This window comes from Sander vitreus, chromosome 5 (assembly GCF_031162955.1).
Source record: "Sander vitreus isolate 19-12246 chromosome 5, sanVit1, whole genome shotgun sequence".
In the NCBI taxonomy this organism is placed as follows: Eukaryota; Metazoa; Chordata; class Actinopteri; order Perciformes; family Percidae; genus Sander; species Sander vitreus.
The window spans coordinates 4501960-4527545 of NC_135859.1; the positions used below are offsets into that span (position 1 = coordinate 4501960).

A 25586-nucleotide genomic window follows, 5' to 3' on the forward strand; every position below is an offset into this window, starting at 1 on the left:
AAATATTACTCACCTCACGGGCTACCGCAGGAGTCAGGACGTTCCTCACGCTGACCAGTCACAGGACTTGGACTCTCACCAGGGACCATGATTTAGAAGCACTTACAGGTGACACAGAGAAAGGAGGAGCGGAGAGGAGGCGGAGACTCACATTGATATTCTGCTGAGCGCCTGGGCTGCAAACAATCAAAATAAGTGATTGTTTTTGTATATGGCTGAAAAGTCGGAGTGTGAGGGAATGTGAACCTGTTATGTGCATGCATGTGCTCTTCCCATTGCCTTGCCGCAGTAATTCTTCCTCTCTTTTCAATTAGACCAAACAGCTAGTTTCGCATTGGGAACGCAAGCAACTCCATACAAAACCCAGAGAACTAACAACCGCAACCAACCATGATGAGTATTATTTCAGTGCCTGAGCATTGCTATATCACTACTAGTCTATATCCAGGGCGTTCCACTTCGGGGATTGCTCTCGATCTGCTGGTATTTCTGCCGGATGTCATTCTTTTCGGATGTCCGTTTTCGGATGTCCAGTTTCCTTCCGCTTTCTATGTGTTTCAATTTTAAACTTTGGTGGATTTATGGAGGACTATGGTTAACTGCTCCTCATATCTCTGCAGGGTAAATCCAGACAGCTAGCTAGACCCATCAATCTGAGTTTTCTGTTGCACGACTAAAACGTCTTTTGACGTACACATTCCACCAAAACAAGTTCCTTCCAGAGGCTATTTTGCAGAGGCACCGTGGCTCCGTCCGGCGCATAGCGCCTCCCATGACGATTGTGATTGGTTTAAAGAAATACCAATAAACCAGAGCATGTTTTTCTTCCATCCCGGAATGCTGTGTGGACTAGCCAGACCCTCCTCCGCCACGCTGTGGAGGAAGGTCTGGCAATACGAGACTATATCACTACTGACACTACAGCTGTGGTGAGTATTTGACCATTTACTGAATTAGTTACAGTTGACATTAGGGCTGCAAGTGATCATTATATTCATTATAAGTAACTATGTTTTTAGTGGAAAATGGCCATTAAAAGTTCCAAGAGCACAAGGTGTAGTCCCCAAATGGCTTTGTCAGTCCAAAACCCAAAGATATTCAATAAGCAATGATATAATAACTCACAAATCTCACATTTGAGAAACTGGAGCCAGTGAATGTTTGCTTTTGTTTTGCTTCAAATGTAACTTAAAGTGCCCATATTATGCTCATTTTCAGGTTCATAATTGTATTTTAAGGTTGTACCAGAATAGGTTTACATGGTTTAATTTTCAAAAAACACCATATTTTTGTTGTACTGCACAGCTCTCTCTCACTGCTGCAGATCCTCTGTTCACCTGGTCTCTCTTTTAGCTGCAGAGTGAGACCTCTTTTCTTCTTCTTCTTCTGTACTATCTTTGCTTGCACTCGCACATGCGCAGTAGCTCAGATGTAGATCATGTCAGCTAGCTAGCTCCAAAGACAGTAAAAGAAAGGCTGTTTCTCCAACTTCGGTCAGTTACAAGGCAGGATTAGCTGGGAGACTTCTAAATGAGGGCGCACATGTAAATAGTTCTTTTGTAGATTATGGTGAACTTGTGTGTGTTGTAGCAGTGCTTTGCTATTGAGAACGAGGTAGCATGCTAGCGTTAGCATTAGCGTTAGCATGCTAATGCTACGAGCTAACGGTTGCGGTTAGCCAGCTCGTTTCGGCTTGTGACATCACAAGCCGTGCTGATTTTGAACAGCTCACCCAGAGACTGAAGGCAGGACACATTCAGAAACCGTATCTCACTCAAAACAGCATGGATGGATTTTTTTCAAAGTTTGTATGCGTGTGGAAGCACCAGAGACACAAAAGAACACCCCAAATCCTAGAAAAAGTGTTTTTTTTCATAATATGGGCACTTTAAAGTATTTCTTATTTAAACATTTGGATTTTTGGTTAAGATTTTCTGGTGATCAACTAATCCTTTCTGCACTAACCACTATGTTATGAGACTACAACAACAGTATACAGTCAAGTCCAGTCAATTATATTTGTATTGCCCAATATTACAAATCTCTAAATTGCCTCTTTGCAATTGGCTTTACAATCGGTACACCTTACTGAACACCCACCCTTTGTCCTTTGACCCTCCCTTTGAACAAGGAGCCTAGTGGCTGCACCTAGTGGTGCTTTGAGCTAAAGTCAGCATGCTAACATACTGTCAATGACGTTCTGATGTGCAGGTATAATGTTTACCTTGTTCATCATCTCGGTGTTTGCATGGTAACAATTGCTTATTAGTTCAGTTCAGTTCAATTTCATTTATATAGCACGTTTAAAAACAACCATATTTGACCAAAGTGCTTAACAAGGTCCAAAAATCAAAGAGATAATATACACAAACAATACACAATATACAATACAAAATAACATATCAGCGCTCAACTTGAATTGAAAGCCAATGCATAGTAATGGGTCTTAAGCAAGGACTTGAACCTTTCAATGGTCCGAGATGTACTTATGTGAATAGGTAGACTATTCCAGAGGTTTGGGGCAGCCACTGAAAAGGCTCGGTCACCTTTGTTTTTTAACCTGGACCTTGGCACATTGAGAAGCATCTGATTGGAAGACCTCAGTGCTTTGACAGGTGTGTGGACATATAAGAGCTCCGATAAATAAGAAGGCGACAACCCATTTAAGATTTTATATATATATATTAGCACTAAATACAGAGTACAGATGAGACTGGAGGGAACATCAGTAGTTTTGCAGGTATTAAGTCATACACCAAAGTATTGAACAAATAAAATCTGATAATAGAAATAGATGCAAAGTCATGGGATCACTATCCCTGCATCCATGACACTAAGGTGACTAAAAATGTATTAGTAACGATAAGTAAAGGTTTGCCTGTTAGCATGCTCAAATAGCCTTTCAAGCTGAGAATGTCCCCTCTCTCTCTCTCTCTCTCTCTCTCTCTCTACCAAAGAGACTGGATGACCACTCTCGGTTCCTTAGCATAACGAGAAGTGAACCCTCTTGGTCTTTTTGTGTGGATGCGGGACTCCTGGCGGAGAGAGAGAGACAGAGAAAACGCTAGTTGTTGGAGCAGGGTTTCCCTCAGCACTTTGCAGTTAAGGCGCCGTCAAAAAAAAAAAAATGCGATATCCACCGTGTTCCATCCATATCGCAAATACTCGCCATGTGGCAGATAGCCACATAGATATAAATAGATATAATTTATGAATTATATATTATTTCAATTTAATATTTAGTGTTTAATAAATAATTGTTAAATGTAGTACAGAGTCTGTAGTCTATCGCACAAACACTCGACATACGTGTCACAAACGGCAATTCCACAACTGTACAACAGCGTGAAAGACGACATACTAAAGGAGGTCAAAGACATATTATGGATATTTAAAATGTCTTCCAGTTCAGTGTTAAATATTCTTTAGAAATAAAAGTTTATTGATCTTTGAAAAGGTGTCCCTGCATTATTATGCCATTATCATTATATTAGATGAAAATGTGTTATCGTGACAGGCCTACTTCCCCTGTCTCATTTAGTTTGTGTTTTGTGTGTATAATATGTTCATTTTAAATGGCCCTATGTGGAATAGTTATATAGTTAGTAATAGTTAATAAACAGAGTAAAGTCTGTGAAAAAACATATGTAGTAAAAGGATATTTAAGGGACTTGGTTGTTTACTCAGAGTGTCGCTCATCGCAGAGATGTGACTCCTGCCTGTGTGTTCAGACTTCAGGAAGCTCTTTTTTGGCCATTACAGAGGCTTACACTGGAACAATGACGTCTGTCCTACCACGAAGATACTTTTGAGAAAGCCATCCCAGTTTCGGCTTTAGCAATTTGTCATGCTGCTGCTGCTGCTGCTGCTGTGCTAAAGTGGGCTATGGGTACAGATTTTGTAAAATAAGTAAAAAATGCTGAGACCAAAACAACCCGTGCTGTGTTTCTGCGTTGCACCATTACTGATCTTAATCAGTAATCAAGGGAGCTTTGCGCCTGGCTCACTGCAACCGCTGGCAGCCTGAGTTGCGTCAGTGCAGCTCTGGTCTCCGTCAAACGCTGCTTTCTGTAAATGTTAGACCACACACTCCTGTAGATCAAAGACACCCCATTTGTTTTACGGCAGGAACACTCTGTCCCCTTTCCAATATGACAGCTACCTAACATCTGGTTTGTATACTGAAGAGCCTGTGTGCTATAAAGCTATTTCTTTGTTACCACAAGGTATGGGTCAACATTCACTTTTTTTCTCCCCCAGTAAAAAGAGAGTGAGACTATTTGAGAATTTTGATTCAACATCCTCGAAAGTAAGACACATTTCAACAAGAGATGTCTCAATGCATGTAACCAGGAGATGGAGGATAGTTAATCAAGTTAAGGGATGATGCCTCATTCCTATTCTAGCAGCAGCAGCAGCAGGCTGATGGGCCGAGGCAGACGACCTACAATCTGACTGACCTCCCAGACTGGCCTGATAAGCAAGCGGCTCAGAGAGCAGCTTTAAAGCAGCTTCTCTGATGAAAGAGTATGATATCCACTTATAAGTTAAAAGTGGTGACACGCTGAAATCAGAAGTTAAAAGGAGATGTGGGGAGACGCTTCTGCTGGAGGCTGCCAGAAGCTGCACAGCCCGCTCATCACTGTAATGCAATAAGAATTTCGACAGAGTAGACCAAAGCACTACAACCCTGGGAACAAAGATTGCTCTGAAGAGGGAATAGCAGCCTGAATAATGCTTTACAAGGATGGAACAAAGTATAGAGCTGAAATAATTATTTGATTAATCAATGCACAGAAGATCCATTCCCAAAGCTGTTGATTTATTAAGAAACATAGCCAAACCTTTGCTCTTACCGGCTTTTAAAATGTAAGGATTTTCTCCTTTTTCTCCTCAATTTGATATACTGTAAATGGAATATCTTTAGGTTTTGGTGCTCGATTGTTGTTGGAGGCTTTGGACAATTGAGATGGGTATTTTCCACAATTTTATCACAGACTAAATGTGGAAAATCTGAAAAAGAATTGACATGTTGAACAATAATAAAAACAACTTTTAGTTGCAGGCCTTAGTAGTAAGTAAAAGTATACTTTTATAAAGATGTTATTTTGCTGTTGCTTTCTTTTTAGCTGCACACATTTTAGTCATTGTTTGAGTAAAAGTAGTAAAATGTGCTTCTTTACAACTTTAGAAATGCTCAAATTTGCTTGATTTTCTACATTTTGTGTCAGTATAAACAAAGAATCTTGCATTGGCTGCTGGTCAGACCCTGTAAATGAATGTGGACACTGGTAGCTTGTGACAGGCATCTGACTGTGTTCTTTATATTCCATAAACAAAAAATATGTAGTCAGATAATTGACAAAAATATGGCCAGATTTCATTAAAATAAGCACACTTTGAGGCCCTGGATGGGAGACTTCAAAGCAACGAGTCAAAAGCTGTATGTGTGTGAGAGTGAAAGAGCAGGGGGATGTGCCCAGCTGAGGGTCTTTTCAGTGTTACTATCCCTCCCTCCACCCTGACTGTCACTTTCCATCAGGAAAACGCTCCACCTCTCCCTCTGTTCCCCTTCTCTCCTAACCTCTGTCAGCCTCCCTCTCCACAGCGCCGCTCCATTCCCTTTTCTGCCGTCATCCAAGTGGAGTTCAGCCAGCGGGTCGGGGCTAAAATGGACCCCTGTGTACAGTGACACCTTCGCACTGCCTTGTCTAAGCACACTTTTTAATCTGACCTCCACTGACTAATTACGCTAATTACAAAAATGCTCTCAGAGAAATAGACATGGTCATTATATATCATGCCTGTTTATCTTTGATCCACGTGACTGAGGATGTGGTCGGGTGGTGACTTGCAGGGTGGCAGGGGTGGAATGTAACTAAGTACATTTACTCAAGTACTGTACTTCAATACAAATGTAAGGTACTTGTACTTAGTCTTTACTTTTCATGCCACTTTCTACTTCTACTCCGCTACATTTCAGAGGGAAATATTGTATTTTTGACTCCACTACATAATCTGACAGCTTTAGCTGGTAGTTACATTACACATTAAGATCTTTGCACACAAAACACATGTAGGTTCAAAATATGATGTTTTATTATAAATTAAACTACCCAACAATATAACGGCCTAAAAGTCCAGCTGAAATGATTAGCTGATTAAACACTTACGTAGTTGATTGACAGTTTTGATCGTGTCCAGTTTCTAAAATGTTAGGATTTTTCTGCATTGAGTACTTTTACTTTTAAAACTTTAAGTACATTTCCTGGTGATACTTACATACTTTTACTTAAGTAACATTTTCAATGCAGGACTTTTACTTGTAGAGTAATTTTACAGTGTGGTATTAGTACTTTTACTTAAGTAAAGGATCTGAATACTTCTTCCACCACGGCTCTATATATACTGTATCTAGTATATTGTAAATGCTTTGGATCAACATCAAGTATAATTGCAAACAGCAGTCCTACAATGTCTAAACCAGAAGAAAAAAACATATACAGTGCTTGTAGACACTTGTAGACCAACCAGTTCTCACTCCAAACTCGTAAAATACGGACGTTTGGACAGTGGCTGTCAGCGTCTGAAGTGACGAAAAAGGCGTCTTTCAGCGTGTTTGTATAACGTACCGGGGAGAGCAGGCAGCTACACGGGGTTTAGCGAGTAGTATGTAAGGCTGAAATTCCGCGCTGGTTGGGGTGGCGGATGGGTCAAGCACAGGACTTTCACCCAGTAGGCCGGGGGCTCGTGTCCAGCTTGTCACGTTTCCTAAAGTCGCTTTCTTCTTTAACCGTCCCGTTCTTCCCGCGTGTCACAGAAACGTAAGCCCACCCACAACCTTTTCCTTAACATAACTGCGTCAAAAGGGACGCCAATAGTCCCGACCAAGCGCGTTTAGTTAAAGCGCGTTATATGACGCTAAAGGAGACTTTTAGCGTCAATAACAACGACAAAGGCACCGTATTTTACGAGATGGGAGTGAGAACCTGTTGTGTAGACGCATATAAAAGCACCTGGTTCTGTCTCGTTTGTATTTCTACCTGTTTCTTGCCGTTTCTGTTCTAAATGTCCACTTTAGAGCTTTCGGGCTCCACTCTTTGCTCATTCTGCTTTCTTCTGACTCAAGTGGGATTTCACAGTCAGAGCTGATGCACACAGCACCTGACCTTTAGCACGTATGTACATAGCGGGAATCCTTTTAACAGCTTCCTCCCACAGACCACAAAAACAGTTCCCACACACAGTTACTACATACTAAACTACAATAAAAAGAGACAACCTAAAGCACCGCCCTCTTTGGCAATCTGATGCATTAACATATGCTCTGCAAGTTTCCAGGCAGTATCCAAACCACAACCACAGCTACTGTTGTTTGTCAGCTTAACACAAAACAGACATGAGAAAATGACGATCTCTTCTTTGTTTTCTGGTGTTTTTTCAATGTAATTAGTCAGGGAGGGCTGTTAGCTGAGGGGAAATGGGCCAGAGGAGAGGAGGTTCTCACGCCTGTGGAACCAAAACAAACAAAGCCCCGCTCTGGCAACACAGCAACCAACAGCTGCTGATAGGGGTTATCTCTGCAGTCACACATGGGCCATCTCACAACAGTGAGCACCGAGCAACTGTAATGGCCCTTGCAAACCTAGGAAAATAAACAGAATAGACTCGGACATAAATTGCACACAACATGCTGTCTCTTTGATTTTAAAGGGGTGGTTCAGAATTTTGGACATAGGACCTCATTTCCAAGTTAGCCAGTGTGTTATTTATCAGTGGAGACCGTTTTCAACACTTTTCATCCTGTCCTTCCAGTTGCAGAGTTCGCTGGTGCTAGGCTAGCGCAAGTCAACAGTATCTGCTAGCCTGCCACTAAAAACAGTCTTACCCACTCCACAGTACACCCAAGGCAAATAAATGATAACGCCAGACTATTGATGTAAATGTCTGTGTTGCTAGAATAATGTTAGAATAAAACTACTGCAATAGTTACACATAGGCTACAGCAACGGCGGAGTGATATTACCAAGGCTACCGAGAAAGCCGGTTTCCATGACAATCACACGTGTTTATTTACCTGCCGCTGCAATTTGCACGTAAACCGTCCAAGCTTACATGACTTTTCTGTCAGCAATTACCTAAAGTTAGCGGTTAGCCCAGCCAGGTATCTACCAAGAGTGTAGCTATACCGTTGTCACTCTCCACAATACATTGAACTGTAACGTTATCTCCACTAACGTTGTCAGTCTCAATCTATCAGTAGCAGCTAGGCTAACTTTATTAGCTAGAGTAGCCTACCAAAAGTTATTACCGGTTCATCAGTAGCTGTTGGTGCATCTTGAAAGACGGATGGAGCCGCATTCATTGTCAGTGACTTGTGGTCCTTTAGATTGCGGGGTTTTTCAAAGTCGTCTTGTCTAAAATGATCACTACACATTTGCCACTTGAGTAGAGTCTCTGCCTTGATGGCCAAGCCAGCAGCAAGAAGCCACAGTTGGTTCCTTTCTAGTTCTCCCAATGGAAATGTGTGGAAACTTTGTGGTGCCCATCTGTTTGGTTTATTTTTACAATTTCTAAATGCACCCTGAATCATCATGTTGCCTAGTCCTTAGTTTCCAATCCAATGCTTCAATACCACTGTACTAGGCTACTACTAGGTGTCCCGACTTTTCGGCGCAGTACTACTAACCGGAGCAAAGTAAAATTCCGCCGCTGCTGAGAAACTAGTCCCTCAAAATGTAATGCGATCATTGAGATGCAAGGGTAGTTTTATTCTAACATTATTCTATCAACACAGACATTTACATCAATAGTCTGGCGTTATAATTTATTTGCCTTGGGTGTACTGTGGAGTGGGTAAGACTGTTTTTAGGCATGACATTTTTTTGGCAGGCTAGCAGATACTGTTGACTTGCGCTAGCCTAGCACCAGTGAACTCTGCAACTGGAAGGACAGGATGAAAAGTGTTGAAAACGTTCTCCACTGATAAATAACACACTGGCTAACTTGGAAATGAGGTCATATGTCCAAAAGTCTGAACCACCCCTTTAAGGTGAAGGACATTCAAACTTTAATGACACGTGATGATGATTTAATGAACAGCTATTTGTTTTTTCCATTTTTTAAATGAGGATTAAACAGTTTTTTGATATATTTGTGAAGAAAATGCATCAAGCCTCTGGCTGATGCTTTCCTTTGGCAGTGGTTGACTGACATCTGTGGGCCGGTGTTGCTAAGAGACGCAACTTCAACTCAACTTCTGTGGCGCGCTACATGTCATATGTATAGCTATATTTGTATAGCCTAGAAAAAGCAAACAAAGACACGTTTCCCCTTTTTAAACAAGCCCACATAGCGCTGACTATCAACCATAAACAACTGAAACCTGCAATAATGGATTTTTGGGAGACTAAGGGGCAGTGGGTTGAACACACTAGGACATACACTGATTTCTTAGCAAAAGGTATCTTAGTTTCAGTTCAACATTAAAGGTGAACTGTGTTCAGTTAATGTAACGTCAAGGTAAGACACATTTACCAAAGTTGAAAATGCTATTGACAAACTGACTGGTTTTCTTGCACCTGTCAATCAATTCAGTAATTTATACATTTATGTTCGCTACCTTGTAAGTCAGTCATTTTTCTTCTGATGTGCATGCATTTTGACCTTTATACTGTGCTTTTATAACAACTCATAACACAAGTAAATTCCTGTTGCCGTAATATGACTATAGCTCCAATAACCAATAGAATACGTCTTCATTTAAGGAAAATGTTCAAGTTTTGAACGGTGCTGATGTTACATTACTGATTTAGATATTGTTCATGAATGTGCAGTTGCTGGTCCCTCTACTTTGTGCCACCTCTCCATCATAAGAGAAAATACACAAGAGGTAAATGCTTAAAAGCCAGGCAGCAGGAGCAATAGCTGCAGGGTCAAATCCATCAGACAGGCCACAGGTGTTGGTATATGATGGAGATGGCAGATAAGCCCATGTGTTTTGCTATGGGAGTGGGTGTAGTGAAAGAGGATCAGTCCACAGCAGTGTTTAGAGGTTCAAACGCCTCTCTGGGGAGGAGAACGGATCGATCCTCCTTGGCTGGGAGCCAATCCTCTCCCTGCCTTCAGCCAGATATTCAGCCACACTATATGTAAGCCTTGGAGCCTTCAGTCATATTGTATAAAGCACTGGGGTTCAGGATTTCGCCACAGTAGTTGTATTATGAACTCCATACCCTGTGTTTTGTGTTTAGGGCCCTGCCGCATCGCCTGTGGTGCGTGCGTTGCCGTCCTGATGCTCTGATTAGAGGGAGCCATGGAGATAAACTAAAGCTGTTGTCTCATTAGTCGGAAAAACTCTGCCTGGTTCCCACCCACAGGAGCTCCTCCCAAACCCACAGGAGGAGCAGGGCACCCCCACACAGCCTGCAGGGACAGGACACAGCCACCACAGCCAACTCCCAGATGTACAGAAACAAGGATGGCTATGCACACAGGGGACACCGAGCACTCTCTTTCCAGCTCTTGCCAAAAAACAGCCTCAGAGGACGAGATCATTGGCTCCGCGACAAAATGGGGTTTCCCTACAGGGACACTCCATAAGCCTGCAACAGAGCAAAGTGGCTGTGGGTGACCCGCTGAGCTACAAATACAGCAAACATCCGATGTGAAACAGATGCACCACAATCCACGTTAAAACAAACTCACCGGGGCCCTTTTGTGCAAGCAGTGGAGCAACAACATGGAAGCTAGGGCTCATGGGAGCTGGGATCGATGGCTGTGGCCTGGCAGAGTTTTGCCCATGTTTGGGGACAGGAACGGAGTGTGCAGAGGATGAGGAAAGAGGAGGGAGAGGAGGCAGCAGGTGTCCGGGCTGCTGTCCGTCAGCCAATGGTGTGACAGGTTTATCCCAGCCGAGGGGGAAGGTAGCACACCAATGAGGAGCGATGAACATCAGGCCTAGCCCGAGCGCCGTGGTAATGGCTGACAAACGCCTCAGTGGCTCATCTCACAGCCAGTCAACCACAGACACACGTGCTGGTCTGTGTTATGCTTTATCAGAAGGGGAAGACAGCAACACATACAGCAGAAATCCAGCCAGGCAGCCTCTTATATTACAACCCTCTCCTGACAGTCATGCAGAGCACTGCCACTCTCATATTCAGCAATTCAAACATTAAGGAACATTTTTCCATCATAAAAAACAGAAAAACACTAATATGTTTAAGTGCTATATACAATTCATGCTGGAATACATTAAGTGCTCAATCAATATACTTTTCACATAAGGTTTCAGGCCCTCTCAATGCCTTCACACCTGGTTAACTGTGTATAAATATTGTAGGGATAAAAAAAAAAATACATAATACTTGTCTGGTGCCTTCATGTTGGGATTTTTCTCATGATGTAATAATGAAATATCCCTCTAAATGCGTCAACACAGCATAATAAAGCCGGCTTTCTGATTGTACAGCATTAACAAAACAGCAGTGGCGTCAAGTGATATCAGAACAGGATAATGACATGTTGTTTTTAGAAACTGTCCCTCCATTAGTGATTTTTTTTTAAACATTATTATATTCGTATTTACTTTTAAAAGGGGCAAGGACACGGCCTCGCCCAATGCCACATACCACAAGATTTATAGCCTAGGCTAGTTTGCAACGCCCATCTGTAGTTGGGTTTTTATAAAACACACATGCAGTGTGACAAGAAAGCACATACACGACTACAACTTGTTACAGTTGTGGGTATTTTTGCAGTTTTGAACCATTTAAAGAAACATGCAATTAGATTTTTGACATTTCTCCATAATCAGTCAGTTATTAGGCTAACAGTTACTCCAAGGAACTTTACAGCTGAATTCATTATTATTCTGTATTCTGAATTACAGTACCAAATAAATAGGTATTACAGTAATACAAATGTAAAATGAAGCACTGCAAATTAATGAAAGGTGACATAATGCAGATTCATACATAGTTAGGTCAACCTTCTGTATATCCCATGTTTATCTCCCTGTGCCTCTTCACTGATGTTACATAATGCCTTCAAATAAGAGACTCAGAAATAAAGTGAGAGTTTTACTCTCATGCTAACATTGTTTTTGTATTGTACACAACGACCTGTCCCTAGAGCATCAGACACACACGTCACAATCACTGGCTTTGATTTATAACGGACTCTAACACAGTGATGTGTAGCTGAATCCCATGGGAAGAATAATTCAGGCAGCTGAGCTATGTCCAAGGCTGCTTCCAACAGATATCAAAAAAACCTCCCCCATATCATCGCTTCAAACACTGGGACAGCAGGAAGGTGAATGCACACACACACACACACACACACACACACACACACACACACACACACACACACACACACACACACACACACACACACACACACACACACACAGAGAGTGTGTTGAGCCTTGGTGGAACACAGCAGAAAAACATCTGGTCTTATTTAAAAAGGGAGCAGTCATCAGAGAGGATTACAGTCAACCAAACAATGCCTGTGCTGGGTGGATTTTACAAGTGACATGTTATATAACACATATTATTAATACTACTATTATACTGTACTGCTGTAAGCATGTTATGGCCAGATTTAATTCATCCCTCAGTCTAGATAATGTTGGTCCCATGCTCTCCTACAGAACCCACATTTAGTGTTAAAAAACATCTTTCCAAAAAAAACAATGAGTCATCGTGTTAAAGACCTGTGATTTTAATTTTGACCAAACTAATTGTGATTATGATTTTTTTCCATAATGGAGCAGCCCTATTACAGAGCACGGCCTCTTAAACAGTACAGTTTATTACCGTCCACTATTGTGATTGCCCTTCTTACTTCTGAATGACAACACATTTGATGAATACAACCAGCTGAGCAGAGTGAGGAGCATACAGCACTCGTTCGCCTGATGAATGCGCAGCCCCTCCAACATGGTGAGCTTTGGGAAGGTCATGGCATTCCAGCTGCCGAATAAAAACACTCCTGAATAAATAAATAAATGCTACACTTCACACGTGATCTTTAAGTCCAGTTTGTTTCAACACCTCGAAGCTCAACCTGTGGTTCATCTGCATGAGTCCCAAAGCAGATTCAGGACTCTATAAATATCGTAGAGATAAAAAAAAATAAAAATACATAACACTTGTCTGGTGCCTTCATGTTGGGATTCTTCTCATGATGTCCCTCTAAATGCGTCAACACAGCGTAATAAAGCCGGCTTCCTGATTGTACAGCATTAACAAAACAGCAATGGCGTCAAGTGATATCAGAACAGGATAATGACATGTTTTTAGAAACTGTCCCTTCATTAGAGATTTTTTAAAACATTATTATATTCGTATTTACTTTTTAATGGGGCAAGGACACGGCTGCCGAATAAAAACACTGGGACTCATGTTCATCTACATGAGTCCCAAAGCAGATTCTCTCTCATTCATTCCCCTGAAAGTTACATAAGATTAGTGTAACAACCAATCAAAGCAGGCTGGCTCTGTTTTAGTCGGTGCCAATGTGACAATATGACATCATTTGTGGTGATGACAGCCAAGCACAAGTCATTTATTTACCTATTCTTGGCGTTCGAACTACTGGGTAAACATCCCCGTAATGTATCTACGTCATCTGTTCTTTCCTTGACCTCACCATCTGTGTGAGATCTGTGTGCAAAGTATGGGTGGGTAGGGGAAAAATATCAATTCACCTATGTACAGTATATATATTTTTTTTAACAAATGATTCACCTAAATATATTCTGTTTATACAGTACTACATCATATCCGTTTCCAGCAAAACAGAGCGAAAGCATTAAATGCAGAAAATCCACGTTATGTACTTCTTTACAAATTAAATAAATGTCAGGCTGTTGTTAGAAAACAATTAGTTTTTATAAATGTCTCATGATATATTGTCTCTAGAAGTGTATTATTCAACTTTTGTTTTTGTTAAAGAAGGAAAAGAAAATCGCAATACTCAATACTATCGAATCGCAATAAATGAAAATGGCAATACAAATGATCGGCACCCATGTATCGTGAAAGAATCGAACCGGGACAAAGGCATATGGTCCCAGCCGGTAGTGCATAGACAGGCAACTACTGCCACGTCTTCTTACCTGTGTCCTGTCGGAACTGGTGCATGGACTGCAGGTCGATGACATAAGGAGAGAGCTGGCCGTCCACCTGGCCCAGAACTACAGTTCCCCGGGCATCCCCCTTCAGTACATTCTCAATATGGTGGCACACCGCTGCACTGTAGGGCCTCCAGCGCCCATGTTCGTTCAACCATTCCCAGACCACCACCCTGGCCAGGTTCTGAGGTGGGTACCCCAGCCCGTTGACGGGCACCAGCAACCCTGATCCTGGACGGGCCATCTCCTTTGTGTTGTCTGTCTGCGCTTTAGCTGCTGGCTACGTCTAGGGGCTAGAACAGCACTGAAACCACTGTCAGTCAGCTGACACACTGGAACAGTTTCATCATCGCCAAAACAGAAAAAAGCTTGAATCAGCGATTGGTATGGTAGGCTACTCCTCGATTATCTCATGCTGCTTTCTTTTCACGCCAGCAGCTCTGCTGGAGTCATCGTCTACAGGTGCTTTGTGACTGCTGGCTCTTTGATCAGCCAGAAGCAGCCTCTGTCCTCTTGTGACTTGTCCTGTTTGAAGTGGCAGACGTTGATGGTGATGATGGGGATGATGAAATTTGCAGCTGTCTCAGTCCTCCATAGCCGACCACAGCAGATCAGCAGCAGGCAGACAGGAGATGTTCTCTAAAAAAAGACCAGGAGCAGAAACATTCTGATAAACAAATGCTGTGATTTATCCTGGGAGTTATTTATTAGCAGTTAGGCACTGTTTCAGGGGAGGTGACACAAACCAAACCAGTTCTGTGCTATATAGTCCCATAAGTGGCCTGTACTGTCCCTCTTCGCAATTCTGTTCACTAAAAGTGCAGTGACCAAAAAAATAAAAATAAGCTGCACATGCTGTTTCGGCAGCAAAATAATTGTGATTGTCATCAGATTTGCGCCGAGGGGACAGAGCAGTGTGAGCCAGATGCTATCATAATCCTAGCAGACAGAATATCACTCAGATTTTTCCCACACAGAAAGCTGTTCAGTTGTAGTGAATGCAAAGCAAAGGACATATTGCCGCTCTTGCTTCTAGGATTTCTCACTATTCAAATTGTAAGGCTCATATCTGAATGTTTCCCTGGCATGCACAACACGCACGCATCGATTCTGGCGATACAGACCTGTAGGCTGCAGTTGTGGTGCCACACATCTGTCAGGTAGAGGCTGCATTTCACAGGCTCCCTGCCGAAAATCAGATTGCAAAAGAAAAAACAAAAAACGAGGTGCAAATCTCGAAACGCACCTGCCTTTTCACATCTGTGATTTGTACGTTTTTCCTTATCCTTAAAACTGAAATCTTCCTTCAAACCGACCTCCTGCAGCTCCAGTCATCCAGTGTTATCGCAAAAAAACCAAAAACGAGACGTCGTTTTGTTTTATCCTCGTGGATCTGCTAACACACTACACCAGCTTGTTGGTCCTCTGTTAAAGTGAATGCATGCCCCACTTGCACGGTTTTTCAGTGCGAGTCGCAGAGCCGCGGACGCGCATTTCTGCCTGTTACGCCAAACAACATGAATTCACATAGTAAACACGCATCTCATGCCGTCCGCAAATTACGCACAAATATCCAGGCGCACCTGTGTGGGATAGCCGCTGAAAATCTGCCTAAAAGTGTCATTTTCATCAAAACTAAAGTATACAACTTCCGGTATCTGGTTTCAAAATAAAGCCCCTGTTGACATATTTTCACTTAGAAAACCATGAAGTGTAGCCTATAGGCTACTATGACTGGTGCTGGTTATGTTTACTAACATAAACACAAAGAGGAGAAAAACACACTCTTCCCATGAAATGTATTCAGATATTTTGACCGTCATTGGAGGGAAATAATATTTTATTTTCACATTAGCATTTTACACAAATATCCAGTGACATCTGACTACACAGACATATTTCTATAAATAGATTAGCTATATTATATAGTATAATAAATATTTTGTTGGTGTTGATATGTCTTCCAAGGAACAAAAAGTATGAAAACCCAAAGCATGTATTGGTAATATTAAACCTATGTGGATGAACATATAGCTGATCTTCTGAGGCCTTCGTAGAACTGTGACTAACACTAAACCCTATACAAGGGTCAGGCAAAGGTTCATTTATTGTCATTGTACAACAACAAAAAAATGCAGTTGTAGTCCCTTACAGGTAGTAACAGTCCTATAACAGTAGAATTAGAATCAGAATCAGAAAAGGATTTATTGCCAGTAAGTAACACATTCGTCATGGTGGTTGGTGCATACATAAACAAACTAATAAACATTAATATGAGATACACAATAAATGCATTACATGTCACTGAAGCTTTTATCCAAAGCAACTTACAATTGCTATATATGTCAGAGGTCGCACACCTCTGGAGCAACTAGGGGTTAAGTGTCTTACTCAAGGACACATTGGCTGATGTATCACAGTGGGACTCAAACCCAGATCTCCCACACCAAAGGAATGTGTCATATCCACTGCGCCATCACTACAGTGCAGAAAGTGCAAAAATGTTTATGGATGTGCAAAAAGTTTGGGATATATAGTGTGTGCAATGGGCAGGTGTATAGTCCAGGATGTAGGTTATTGCAAAGTGTAGTGTCTAGGGGTTAAAAGTCAATGTCAGTGGGGGTCCGGGGCCTTGTTAATAAGGCTGACTGCAGAGGGGAAGAAGCTGTTTTTGTGGGGTAAGGTTTTTCAAACACTTTGTGTCCTGTAGTGCATTTTATTTTTTTTATTTTTTCTCAGGAGGAATGTAAAGAGCAGCAACCAACACACTGGTGACTTCTCTGGGCTTATATGGCCGCTATCTTCACATTAAAAGTCCGACATCAGGGAAACATTTCCCATCAACTTTGACTTTAATGGATGATGGAGATAGCATAGTTGAACTTGTTTACTTTTGACAGAAGCATAACATACAATATTGACTTCACTAAGGACATCGTTATAGTAAGGTTTGATACAGTGTCTGAAGCTATAAGAAAACTTGAAATAACAAAAATAATCGATCACATCACTGCAGAACATCTAAAACATGCTTTCTGCATCCTAGCTTTTTAGTGGTATTGTGGTACTTCTGCTGCTGAGTTCAGTGCTGTTACTTCCTGTCAGAAAAGCATAAAACATGTCAAATGAATAGTGCTGGCTATATATTGTAAATGAATAGCCTTTCTGGTATGTGTTCCAAAGGGAGTGTGATAAATATGAGGTTAGAATTGCCACAGATATTTTTTTATAAGACAGCTGTTGTAGTCAGCATCCTGTTCGCATGCCTCTAAATGAAGAATGCTCCAAACATTTTGATCGAATCTATAAAATAGTTGTTAGAGAGGAGAGTTTAAAATCAACTCAAATCTCATGGCTGTGTTGGTGTCAGATGATGCAGTTTGGATGGAGCAGTGATCAATCACTTCTCAAATCAGTAATGGAGTTAGATAAGATGGGACCTTATTTGAATTTGTGTGTAACCTTCATACAGTATGCACGACTGGGCACTTTAAGGCCTGTAGTCTTAAAGTTGATCATTGTTCCCATGATCAATGTACTAGCAGATGCTTTTAAAGTGAAAAAAAGAGAGTAAGTAAATGCTTTTAACTAATGCTTTTAAAGTAAGTAAAGTAGGTCAAATGTCTGAATCAAAGTTTTATAGATGAATAAACGGATGAATTGTATTGATACCGTTGCTTGTGATACATTTTGCAGTAATTTCATATGGATGTCACGGTCTGCCTGTTCCAGGCTTACAGTAATAGGTTAGGAATAGGTTCATGTAAAAGCCTGCTAAATGGTACAACAGTCCCATCTGCTGCCCACATAGTGTACCTGCAATATGTAGGGGAAAAAAAGAGGGAATTTTTATTTGGCTTTCCTCAGCAGACAGAAGGAACCCCTGGGATAATAGCTCTGCCTTCCTGTACGGAGTGTTTTATATTATAAAGGGCGTTTCCCCCACTGGTTACTTCCTCCCAAAGACATCGAGTTCCTGGACTCGCTGTATACAAGACACTGACACAGAGGCTGTTTCCGTGTCAGCTGTATCTGTTGACACCACCTGGGATTGGGATCTGGCTTCTCTCCGAACTCAGATGGGTCTTTAATTACACAAACAGGTTCAAATGGGATGAGTCATTTATTTGAATGTCAAATGTCAAATCAGCAATGACAACCTATGTTGTTGTCAGATCTGGATCCGTTCATCATCCTTTTCATTGTGTCAAAAAAAAAGTAGCATTTAATCTACGTTTACATGCATCAACCTTACTTCTATCTAAAGCTCATTTTATTTTAAAGAAATCCTTTCTGAACACAGTGTCATCCAGTCCACAACATTTTTTCTGTCCTGTCTATTTGTATGGAAATGAAACATTGTGCCCCTTTCTGCTGGTCATTACAGCTCTAAAACAACTTATAGAAAAAAGGATTATTCATATATGAATGTATATAGACTTAATAACACTATATGTTTTAGTTAAGTTAGGTAAAGGTAAACCTGTCTGTAAAGGGACAGGTCGAGCGTTAATGTTGATCTCAGCGCAGTCTGAGTCTCAGACTGTAAGATAAAGCGTATGAACTGTAGAGAATAAGGCATCTTTTTTACTCTCTTTTGTTGTTTTAATTTGACTCAATCACACAGGCTCACTTGCCAGCTTTACATCTCATACCACTCTGCATACGACAGATGCAAAATCAAAGATTACCCCCCTTAGTGCATGTAGGTTTGTTACGTCTGGACAAAAAAGAAAAATACTCATAAAGTGGTGAATCTGGGAGAGACCACTATGGGGAAGGCTCATTCCCTTCAAACCCCACAAGAGGCATTCATTATCTGGATAAGAGCGCCATCGTGTGGCCTTTTGGTGCTAGGAGCACTTCTACAGGAAACTCATCTCTCAGTAAACATAAGCTAATTTATGATACCCGGCCTTTGGCAAACCTCTCTTTATCCACCCATAGAACATCTCATTTAGGCGTTCAGTGGCGGTGTAGTGGCAGTGGGATCTTGAACTGTGTATGTCTTTGGCCGCTTGATGAAGTAGTCCATGGCCACAAAGTAATAGTTCCCTTGGCCAGTGGTGGTGAAGAGACCCGGGATTTCAGCAGCCACACGCTCCATTGCTGGCCCTACCTGATGCTGCTGAAAGGGAGCATGCAATTTTATTTTATTTAACGTGAAAACTGTAAATTGACTTTCTTGAACTTTGTTTTTTAAATATCTTTTGGTTTATTGTGTTTTAAAAAAAAAAAAAAACATTTTCGTACTATATTTTATTGTATTTTATGTCCCCTTTCATGCATTTCATTGCACTGTCTTCAATTTCAGTTCATTTTCGGGGGAATGGCAGATGCCTTGTTCTTATTTGGTCTAATTTATGTTTTGTTCTTATACAATCTTGTACTGACATATCTTTTAACTGGAAGAGGAAAACATTGCTTTATGATAGCATTTTTCTAAGTGACAACCAACAAATATACAACCTATCTGAGGCAGATAAGTTTAATGTTAAATGTTCAACAGTGGCTTAGAGTATGGTATGGTGTGCTCCCTGTGGAATGAGTGTATTACAGAGAGAAAAGATCAGAGGTCAATAGACCTAATCACAATGTTTATTCATTTGTCCGTACATACAATTTTAATGTCGCTGAGCATACAGGGATGAGTAACAACTGGATATACTCTCATTCTTCTAATTTATCAGTTGGGTCTAAGACTAAAGAAAATGACACCACCCTAACCAGCAGTCGGTCTGACTGGCGGTGAGGTGTTGCTGTTCCTAACACTAGATTTGGTTTATCAAAGATGCTAGCAGAACAACACAGTAGATAAAATAAGCAGAAACGTCAGGTCGGGCCTCCATGTTTAACTATATATCTTTAAAAGTTTACAGATACTGCTGAAAATGACAACAGAAATAAACAAGCCGATTTTACCTATCATCGCAATTCAAATTAACTGTCATTTGTCTATGACATTTGTCTGTGATTTTTGTGTTAGCGCGATGTTACGGTGAGTCGGTCCATAAAAGGGGAATGCATGCCTGTTTAATACTCCTTTCCTTCATCATCATCCTCATCTCCCGCACTATCAGCGCCAACCTCCTCATAATCCTTCTCCAGAGCTGCCATGTCCTCTCTGGCCTCAGAGAACTCTCCCTCCTCCATACCCTCACCCACATACCAGTGAACAAAGGCACGCTTAGCATACATCAGATCAAACTTGTGGTCAAGGCGAGCCCAGGCCTCTGCAATAGCAGTGGTGTTGCTCAGCATGCAGACCGCCCTCTGGACCTTGGCCAGGTCTCCACCAGGAACTACAGTGGGCGGTTGGTAGTTAATGCCCACCTTAAAACCAGTGGGGCACCAGTCCACAAACTGGATGGAGCGCTTGGTTTTAATGGTGGCAATGGCGGCATTCACATCTTTGGGCACCACATCGCCACGATACAAAAGGCAGCAGGCCATATATTTGCCGCGGCGAGGGTCACATTTCACCAACTGATTGGCTGGTTCGAAGCAGGCGTTGGTGATTTGTGACACTGTCATTTGCTCATGGTAAGCCTTCTCAGCAGAGATGACAGGGGCATAGGTGGCCAGAGGGAAGTGGATACGGGGATATGGCACCAAGTTGGTCTGGAACTCTGTCAGATCAACATTGAGGGCACCGTCAAAACGAAGGGAAGCAGTGACGGAGGACACAATCTGACTGATCAGCCTGTTCAGGTTGGTGTAAGAAGGACGCTCGATGTCGAGGTTCCTACGGCAGATATCGTAGATGGCCTCGTTATCCACCATGAAGGCACAATCAGAGTGCTCCAGGGTGGTGTGGGTGGTCAGGATGGAGTTGTAGGGCTCCACTACAGCAGTAGACACCTGGGGAGCTGGGTAGACAGAAAACTCCAGCTTGGATTTCTTTCCGTAGTCGACAGAAAGACGCTCCATCAACAAGGAGGTGAAACCAGAGCCGGTGCCACCTCCGAAGCTGTGGAAAACCAGGAAGCCCTGAAGGCCAGTGCACTGGTCAGCCTGAGGACAGAGAGGCAGAGACAGTGATCCCATATATGAGATAAAGTTATATCATTTAATATTTGAAAAATGTAGGAATGAATACATTCTGATGTCAAGTTACCCACCAGTTTGCGGATCCTGTCCAGCACCAGGTCGATGAGCTCTTTGCCAATGGTGTAGTGCCCACGGGCGTAGTTGTTGGCAGCATCTTCCTTGCCGGTGATCAGCTGCTCAGGGTGGAACAGCTGGCGGTAGGTCCCAGTGCGTATCTCACCTAAGGAAACAGATTCAATCAGAAATCACTTATATTGAGGGTTTGACTGGATGGAATAAGGTAACTATGGCACCTATATATTTAATGAGAGTTTACCGATGACAGTGGGCTCCAGGTCCACGAAGATAGCCCTGGGGCTGTGCTTTCCAGCTCCAGTCTCACTGAAGAAGGTGTTGAAGGAATCATCTCCTCCACCAATGGTTTTGTCACTGAGCATCTGTCCGTCCGGCTGAATCCCATGTTCCAGGCAGTAAAGCTCCCAGCAGGCATTGCCAATCTGGACACCAGCCTGACCAACGTGCACTGAAATACATTCACGCTGGAGGAAAATGGCAATTTGTAACAATTACCATTTAATATTGCCAGACATCTATATGTTTTAAACATGTCTAATTAGATGCTTGAATTTATTATCACCACATGTTGAAGACAGTTCTGAAGCTAAGGTCCAAAGGGAGGAAAGGAGGGGGGGCATAGGCAGTATAGGCTAATGCTAGTGGCGCCATCCATCCATAGGGCTGCCACGGGTGCTCCAAAGCCCACACAACAACATAACTACATAACCTATATTAGTCCCCATTTTCTGGGTTGCCTCCAGGCGCAGCATTAGTTGTCTGAAGTAAACCTACATTGCTTAACATCAGTAGCCACATATACTGTTATGCTGTCAGTCAAAAAGACCAAAACACTCTCGGGCCCAAGGAAGAAAGATCAGAAGAGAAGAGGAAAAACAGAGAAAAGAAAGAGGTAATGTGTGATGAATGAATAACAGTTTATCTGTTGCATAGTAGTTACCGTTGGTGCGCACAATGTTGTTAGCTAACTTTGGACGATAACGTTCGCTTATTTAATGAAATGCTAGCGTTAACGTCTGTTACTCTCACCTTAAATTCATTATAGGAAGTTGGTAAGACTATTCAATAACCTACAAGATAACTGTGCTGCACAAAGAAACCAGGCGTACATGTTGTATTGCCATCTAGTTTTCCTTTTCCATACCCTTTTGTAATTAATAGTTGTAAACCTTTACATTTTCAATATTGATCAGTCTTATATGTATAGCAAACAACAGCATGCATCATGTGAGAGAAGACATGTTTTGTGTGTGAATGCTTAGTGTAATTACTGTTGCTGTTTGTGTTTAGAATGGTATAGGCTGTAATGTGGCCTAGGCGTCATTATTGGCTGGGTTTTACCATAAGCAGCTTTGTTATTACTGTAATGTAACACCCAATGGTCACATATACTCCTTCTCTCTTCAGATGCACTCTTCAAATGTTTTAATACCACCCCTGCAAATCCTGGGCCTGGTAGGAAATTGCCTGGGGCCCGTCCGCCAAAGGGCCTTGTGGATTTGTGTGTGTCTGTGTTTAAAAATAAATAATTATATAACACAACCGATTATACCTGCAGCTCTCTAGAAATGACCAAGATGTGGCCTATTTTCTTTCCCGTATTAGCAGCTAAACAGCTGCTTAGGGCAGCGTGGCTTGGATTGCGGGAACAGCAATCAGGTAAACTTGTGTTCCCTCCTCTCTAAGTTCGATGTCAGCAAATACTTTTTACGTTGATCCACCAGCTTGCAGTGCATCTCTCTGGTCTGTCTGTCTGTCAGTCTGTGTGTGTGTGTGTGTGTGTGTGTGTGTGTGTGTGTGTGTGTGTGTGTGTGTGTGTGTGTGTGTGTGTGTGTGTGTGTGTGTGTGTGTGTGTCTTGCCGGCTGTATTCCATGACATTCTGCCTGACAAAAGTGAGAGTGAAATACAACTCTATTTATTTCGTTCAATAAACCCCATCCAACAATGGTGTTTCTAAACTGTAAAAATAAAATGTATGATTTAATTCCCCCCTAATTATATTATATTACCAATAGGTCCATTAGGTCTTCTGACCAGGGCTTACTGGTTGTCTGTCGTGCTCGACTACAAACAAAAAGGTGACTTTGCCTTTGAAGTGATGGCTCCGACCCTGTGGAACGCAGTTCCTATTGTCACATGTTCTGTGGTCTCTGTTGACAAAAGCAGCCGGAGACTACCCATTTAAATTGACCATTGTCTCATGTTTGTAATTGTGTTTGTTGTATTTGTATTTGTATTTGTATTAGTATTTTTATTGTTATTTTAATCTTTTTATTGCTTGTTCTTTTTACTGTTTTTTGGTCTCGTTTTTTAACAACTGTACTCTTGTGTAGCACTTTATGACTTTGTTCAGTAAAGGTGCTGTATGAAATAAACTTATAGTATATTTTGTTTGTTTTTGTTGTCTTTAGAAAAGAACACTGCTCTTGTCCAGCATCACATGTATTGGTATTACTAATGTTTTGGCCCCTCTGGACCGTCGTCAAGAGTGTTTTGTTATGTTTTCTGAAATAAACACGACCTCGAAGACATAAAGCCGTGCAATTTCTTTGTAGGTGTATGAACACAAAGAATGGTGGTGGAATTGGCTGCGATGCAAGATCACCAGCTCAAATCTTGCTTAGGGCACCAAATTGGTCAGGGCCGGCCCTGGCGGCGAAAGAAATAAAAAGGACTCATTGTGAAGAACCAGATACCACAACATCATGACCAAGTCACCTGACACATGCTGCACATTTGTTTACAGTCTTATAATTAACCTGTTTATTCAGACTAACAGCTGATTATCCATAAATAAAATGTGATTTAAGGGCTTTTACGGCCAAAGGCGCAGCTGTGCTCTGAAACCCATTGTTTCCAATGGCTTGCGGCGGCGTTTCGCTGCATCGAGCAAAGCGCGGGTGCAGCGACAGCGCGCCAACAGCTAGCTCCTGCTGCCGCTGTGTTCAGAGCTCAACCTGGTTGAACTTTAGGCGCAGCTTGCTGTTGCTGTGTGCCGAACCCAGCAGCAAGCGCAGCGCAAACTGCGTTTGGTCTGAAAGGCCCATAAAGCAGAAAAATAATCTCATGTTAAGAATATACGTATATAATAAAAAAAAAAAAAAATATATATATATATATATATATATATATGTGAAGAGACATAATTAGTCTAACAAAACCAGATAGAGCTGTGGTCATATTTTTTTCATTATTTATTTCATACACATGCATCTTTTAAAACCAGCAGCACAACAGATTAAGTACTTTCGAATCATTAATTTGATTAGAAAACCTGGGGTTGCAGCTAAGCACTTTCAGACAGGCAGTAAAGCAGAGGAATGTGACAAAACTACTTATATTTATACACTCCAACTGGGTCAGTGTGCACACTGCACAGACAGAACAACTACAATTTAATTGATAGGCTCTGCCTTTTCTATTAAAAAGAGAACACCAACAACTTTAACTACACTTAATATTACAAATCACAATTCAAAATGTAACATTGCTTCTAAAACATGAAACGTTGCTCTCTGCTCTTTTACATTAGACTTTTCATTCGAGGCAATGTTAGCAAAAGCTATACTACCTAATGCCGATGAGTAGTTACCTTAGATGTATAGTAGTTTGATGAAATGTAGACTGTGAGTCTGGTTGAATGAAAAAGAAAGCTTCCCATTATTCCATACTCACCATGTTTCCTGATGCTGCTCTAAAAGGGGTTGAAATGAGGACAAAGAGACTGATTTAACTCTCACAGCTGCGCTTCAAGGAGTACTGTGCCACTATAACTGCTTTTTGCTGTACAAGGCTTTTTTTACTCATGTTGAGAAAGAGAAGCTGAAGCCGATTGGTCGAGGGTCAAGAGCTCCTTTCCTATTGGTTAAACATTCATCTTCATCACAGGTGTTACCATGGATGTTAACGCTTACTGGTCAGCCACAAGTGTCACAGTTGTTTTCCAGAACTTTATTGAACTCTCACCTTGGAAACTCACTCCTCGATAAATGTGTTTAAAAGAAGGGAAGCTCATTCTGTCAGGCAGGAGATGTCTGTCAGAATGTACGCCAGAACCTGTTTTGGTGCTGGCTGCCGTTATGTCTGGCAGCCGTGTCAACCTGGATAGGTCCGTTTCTACAATGCCTAATCTGGCCCAGATTTGGCAACAATCAGCGGGCCAGAACCTGTTTCATCTGGCAGCAGTGTCTCAGCCAGTATAGGCCTGGGTCATTTTTCCCAAATACTATAAATGAAGTATAACCTATGTGTTTGTTGTTTCATTTACAGAATAATGAATCTTTGTCAGGAATCGTAGTGTGTTTTAAAACAAAA

At 41.7% G+C, this 25586-nt stretch overlaps 2 protein-coding genes across 5 annotated transcripts in view; both read right to left on the minus strand.

The window, feature by feature from the left end:
• Positions 1-15759, minus strand: part of dtx1 (deltex 1, E3 ubiquitin ligase) — a 58914-nt gene extending 43155 nt beyond the window's left edge. The window contains exons 1-2 of one of the 3 annotated variants that reach the window (XM_078250131.1): positions 15271-15759; positions 14132-14785 (exon numbers count right to left, since the gene is read on the minus strand). In XM_078250131.1, coding sequence (XP_078106257.1) covers positions 14132-14390 — 259 coding nt within the window. In that variant the 5' untranslated portion in view covers positions 14391-14785; positions 15271-15759. The remainder of the gene's footprint in view (positions 1-14131; positions 14786-15270) is intronic. The other 2 variants (XM_078250130.1, XM_078250129.1) reach the window with 2 other exon arrangements.
• A 3977-nt stretch (positions 15760-19736) lies between these two features.
• On the minus strand, positions 19737-25271 carry LOC144517894 (tubulin alpha-1C chain-like). 2 transcript variants are annotated; one of them, XM_078250135.1, is made up of 4 exons: positions 24865-25271; positions 21513-21735; positions 21268-21416; positions 19737-21160 (listed from the first exon to the last, which is right to left on the minus strand). In XM_078250135.1, the coding sequence occupies exons 1-4, from the start codon at positions 24931-24933 to the stop codon at positions 20180-20182; spliced, it is 1422 nt and encodes a 473-aa protein (XP_078106261.1). In that variant the 5' UTR covers positions 24934-25271; the 3' UTR covers positions 19737-20179. The 2 variants fall into 2 exon arrangements, with proteins under 2 accessions (XP_078106261.1, XP_078106262.1); XM_078250136.1 differs by having other exon boundaries at positions 24948-24956.
• Between the last annotated feature and the right edge of the window lie 315 nt (positions 25272-25586).

Coding starts and splice junctions, on each gene's coding strand:
- LOC144517894 (XM_078250135.1), bottom strand. CDS start 24,933: ATGGGAAGCTTTCTTTTTCATTCAACCAGACTCACAGTCTACATTTCA. Junction 21,417..21,512: donor CCTGGAGCCCACTGTCATCG/GTAAACTCTCAT, acceptor CTGTTTCCTTAG/GTGAGATACGCACTGGGACC. Junction 21,161..21,267: donor TGGACAGGATCCGCAAACTG/GTGGGTAACTTG, acceptor CTCTGTCCTCAG/GCTGACCAGTGCACTGGCCT.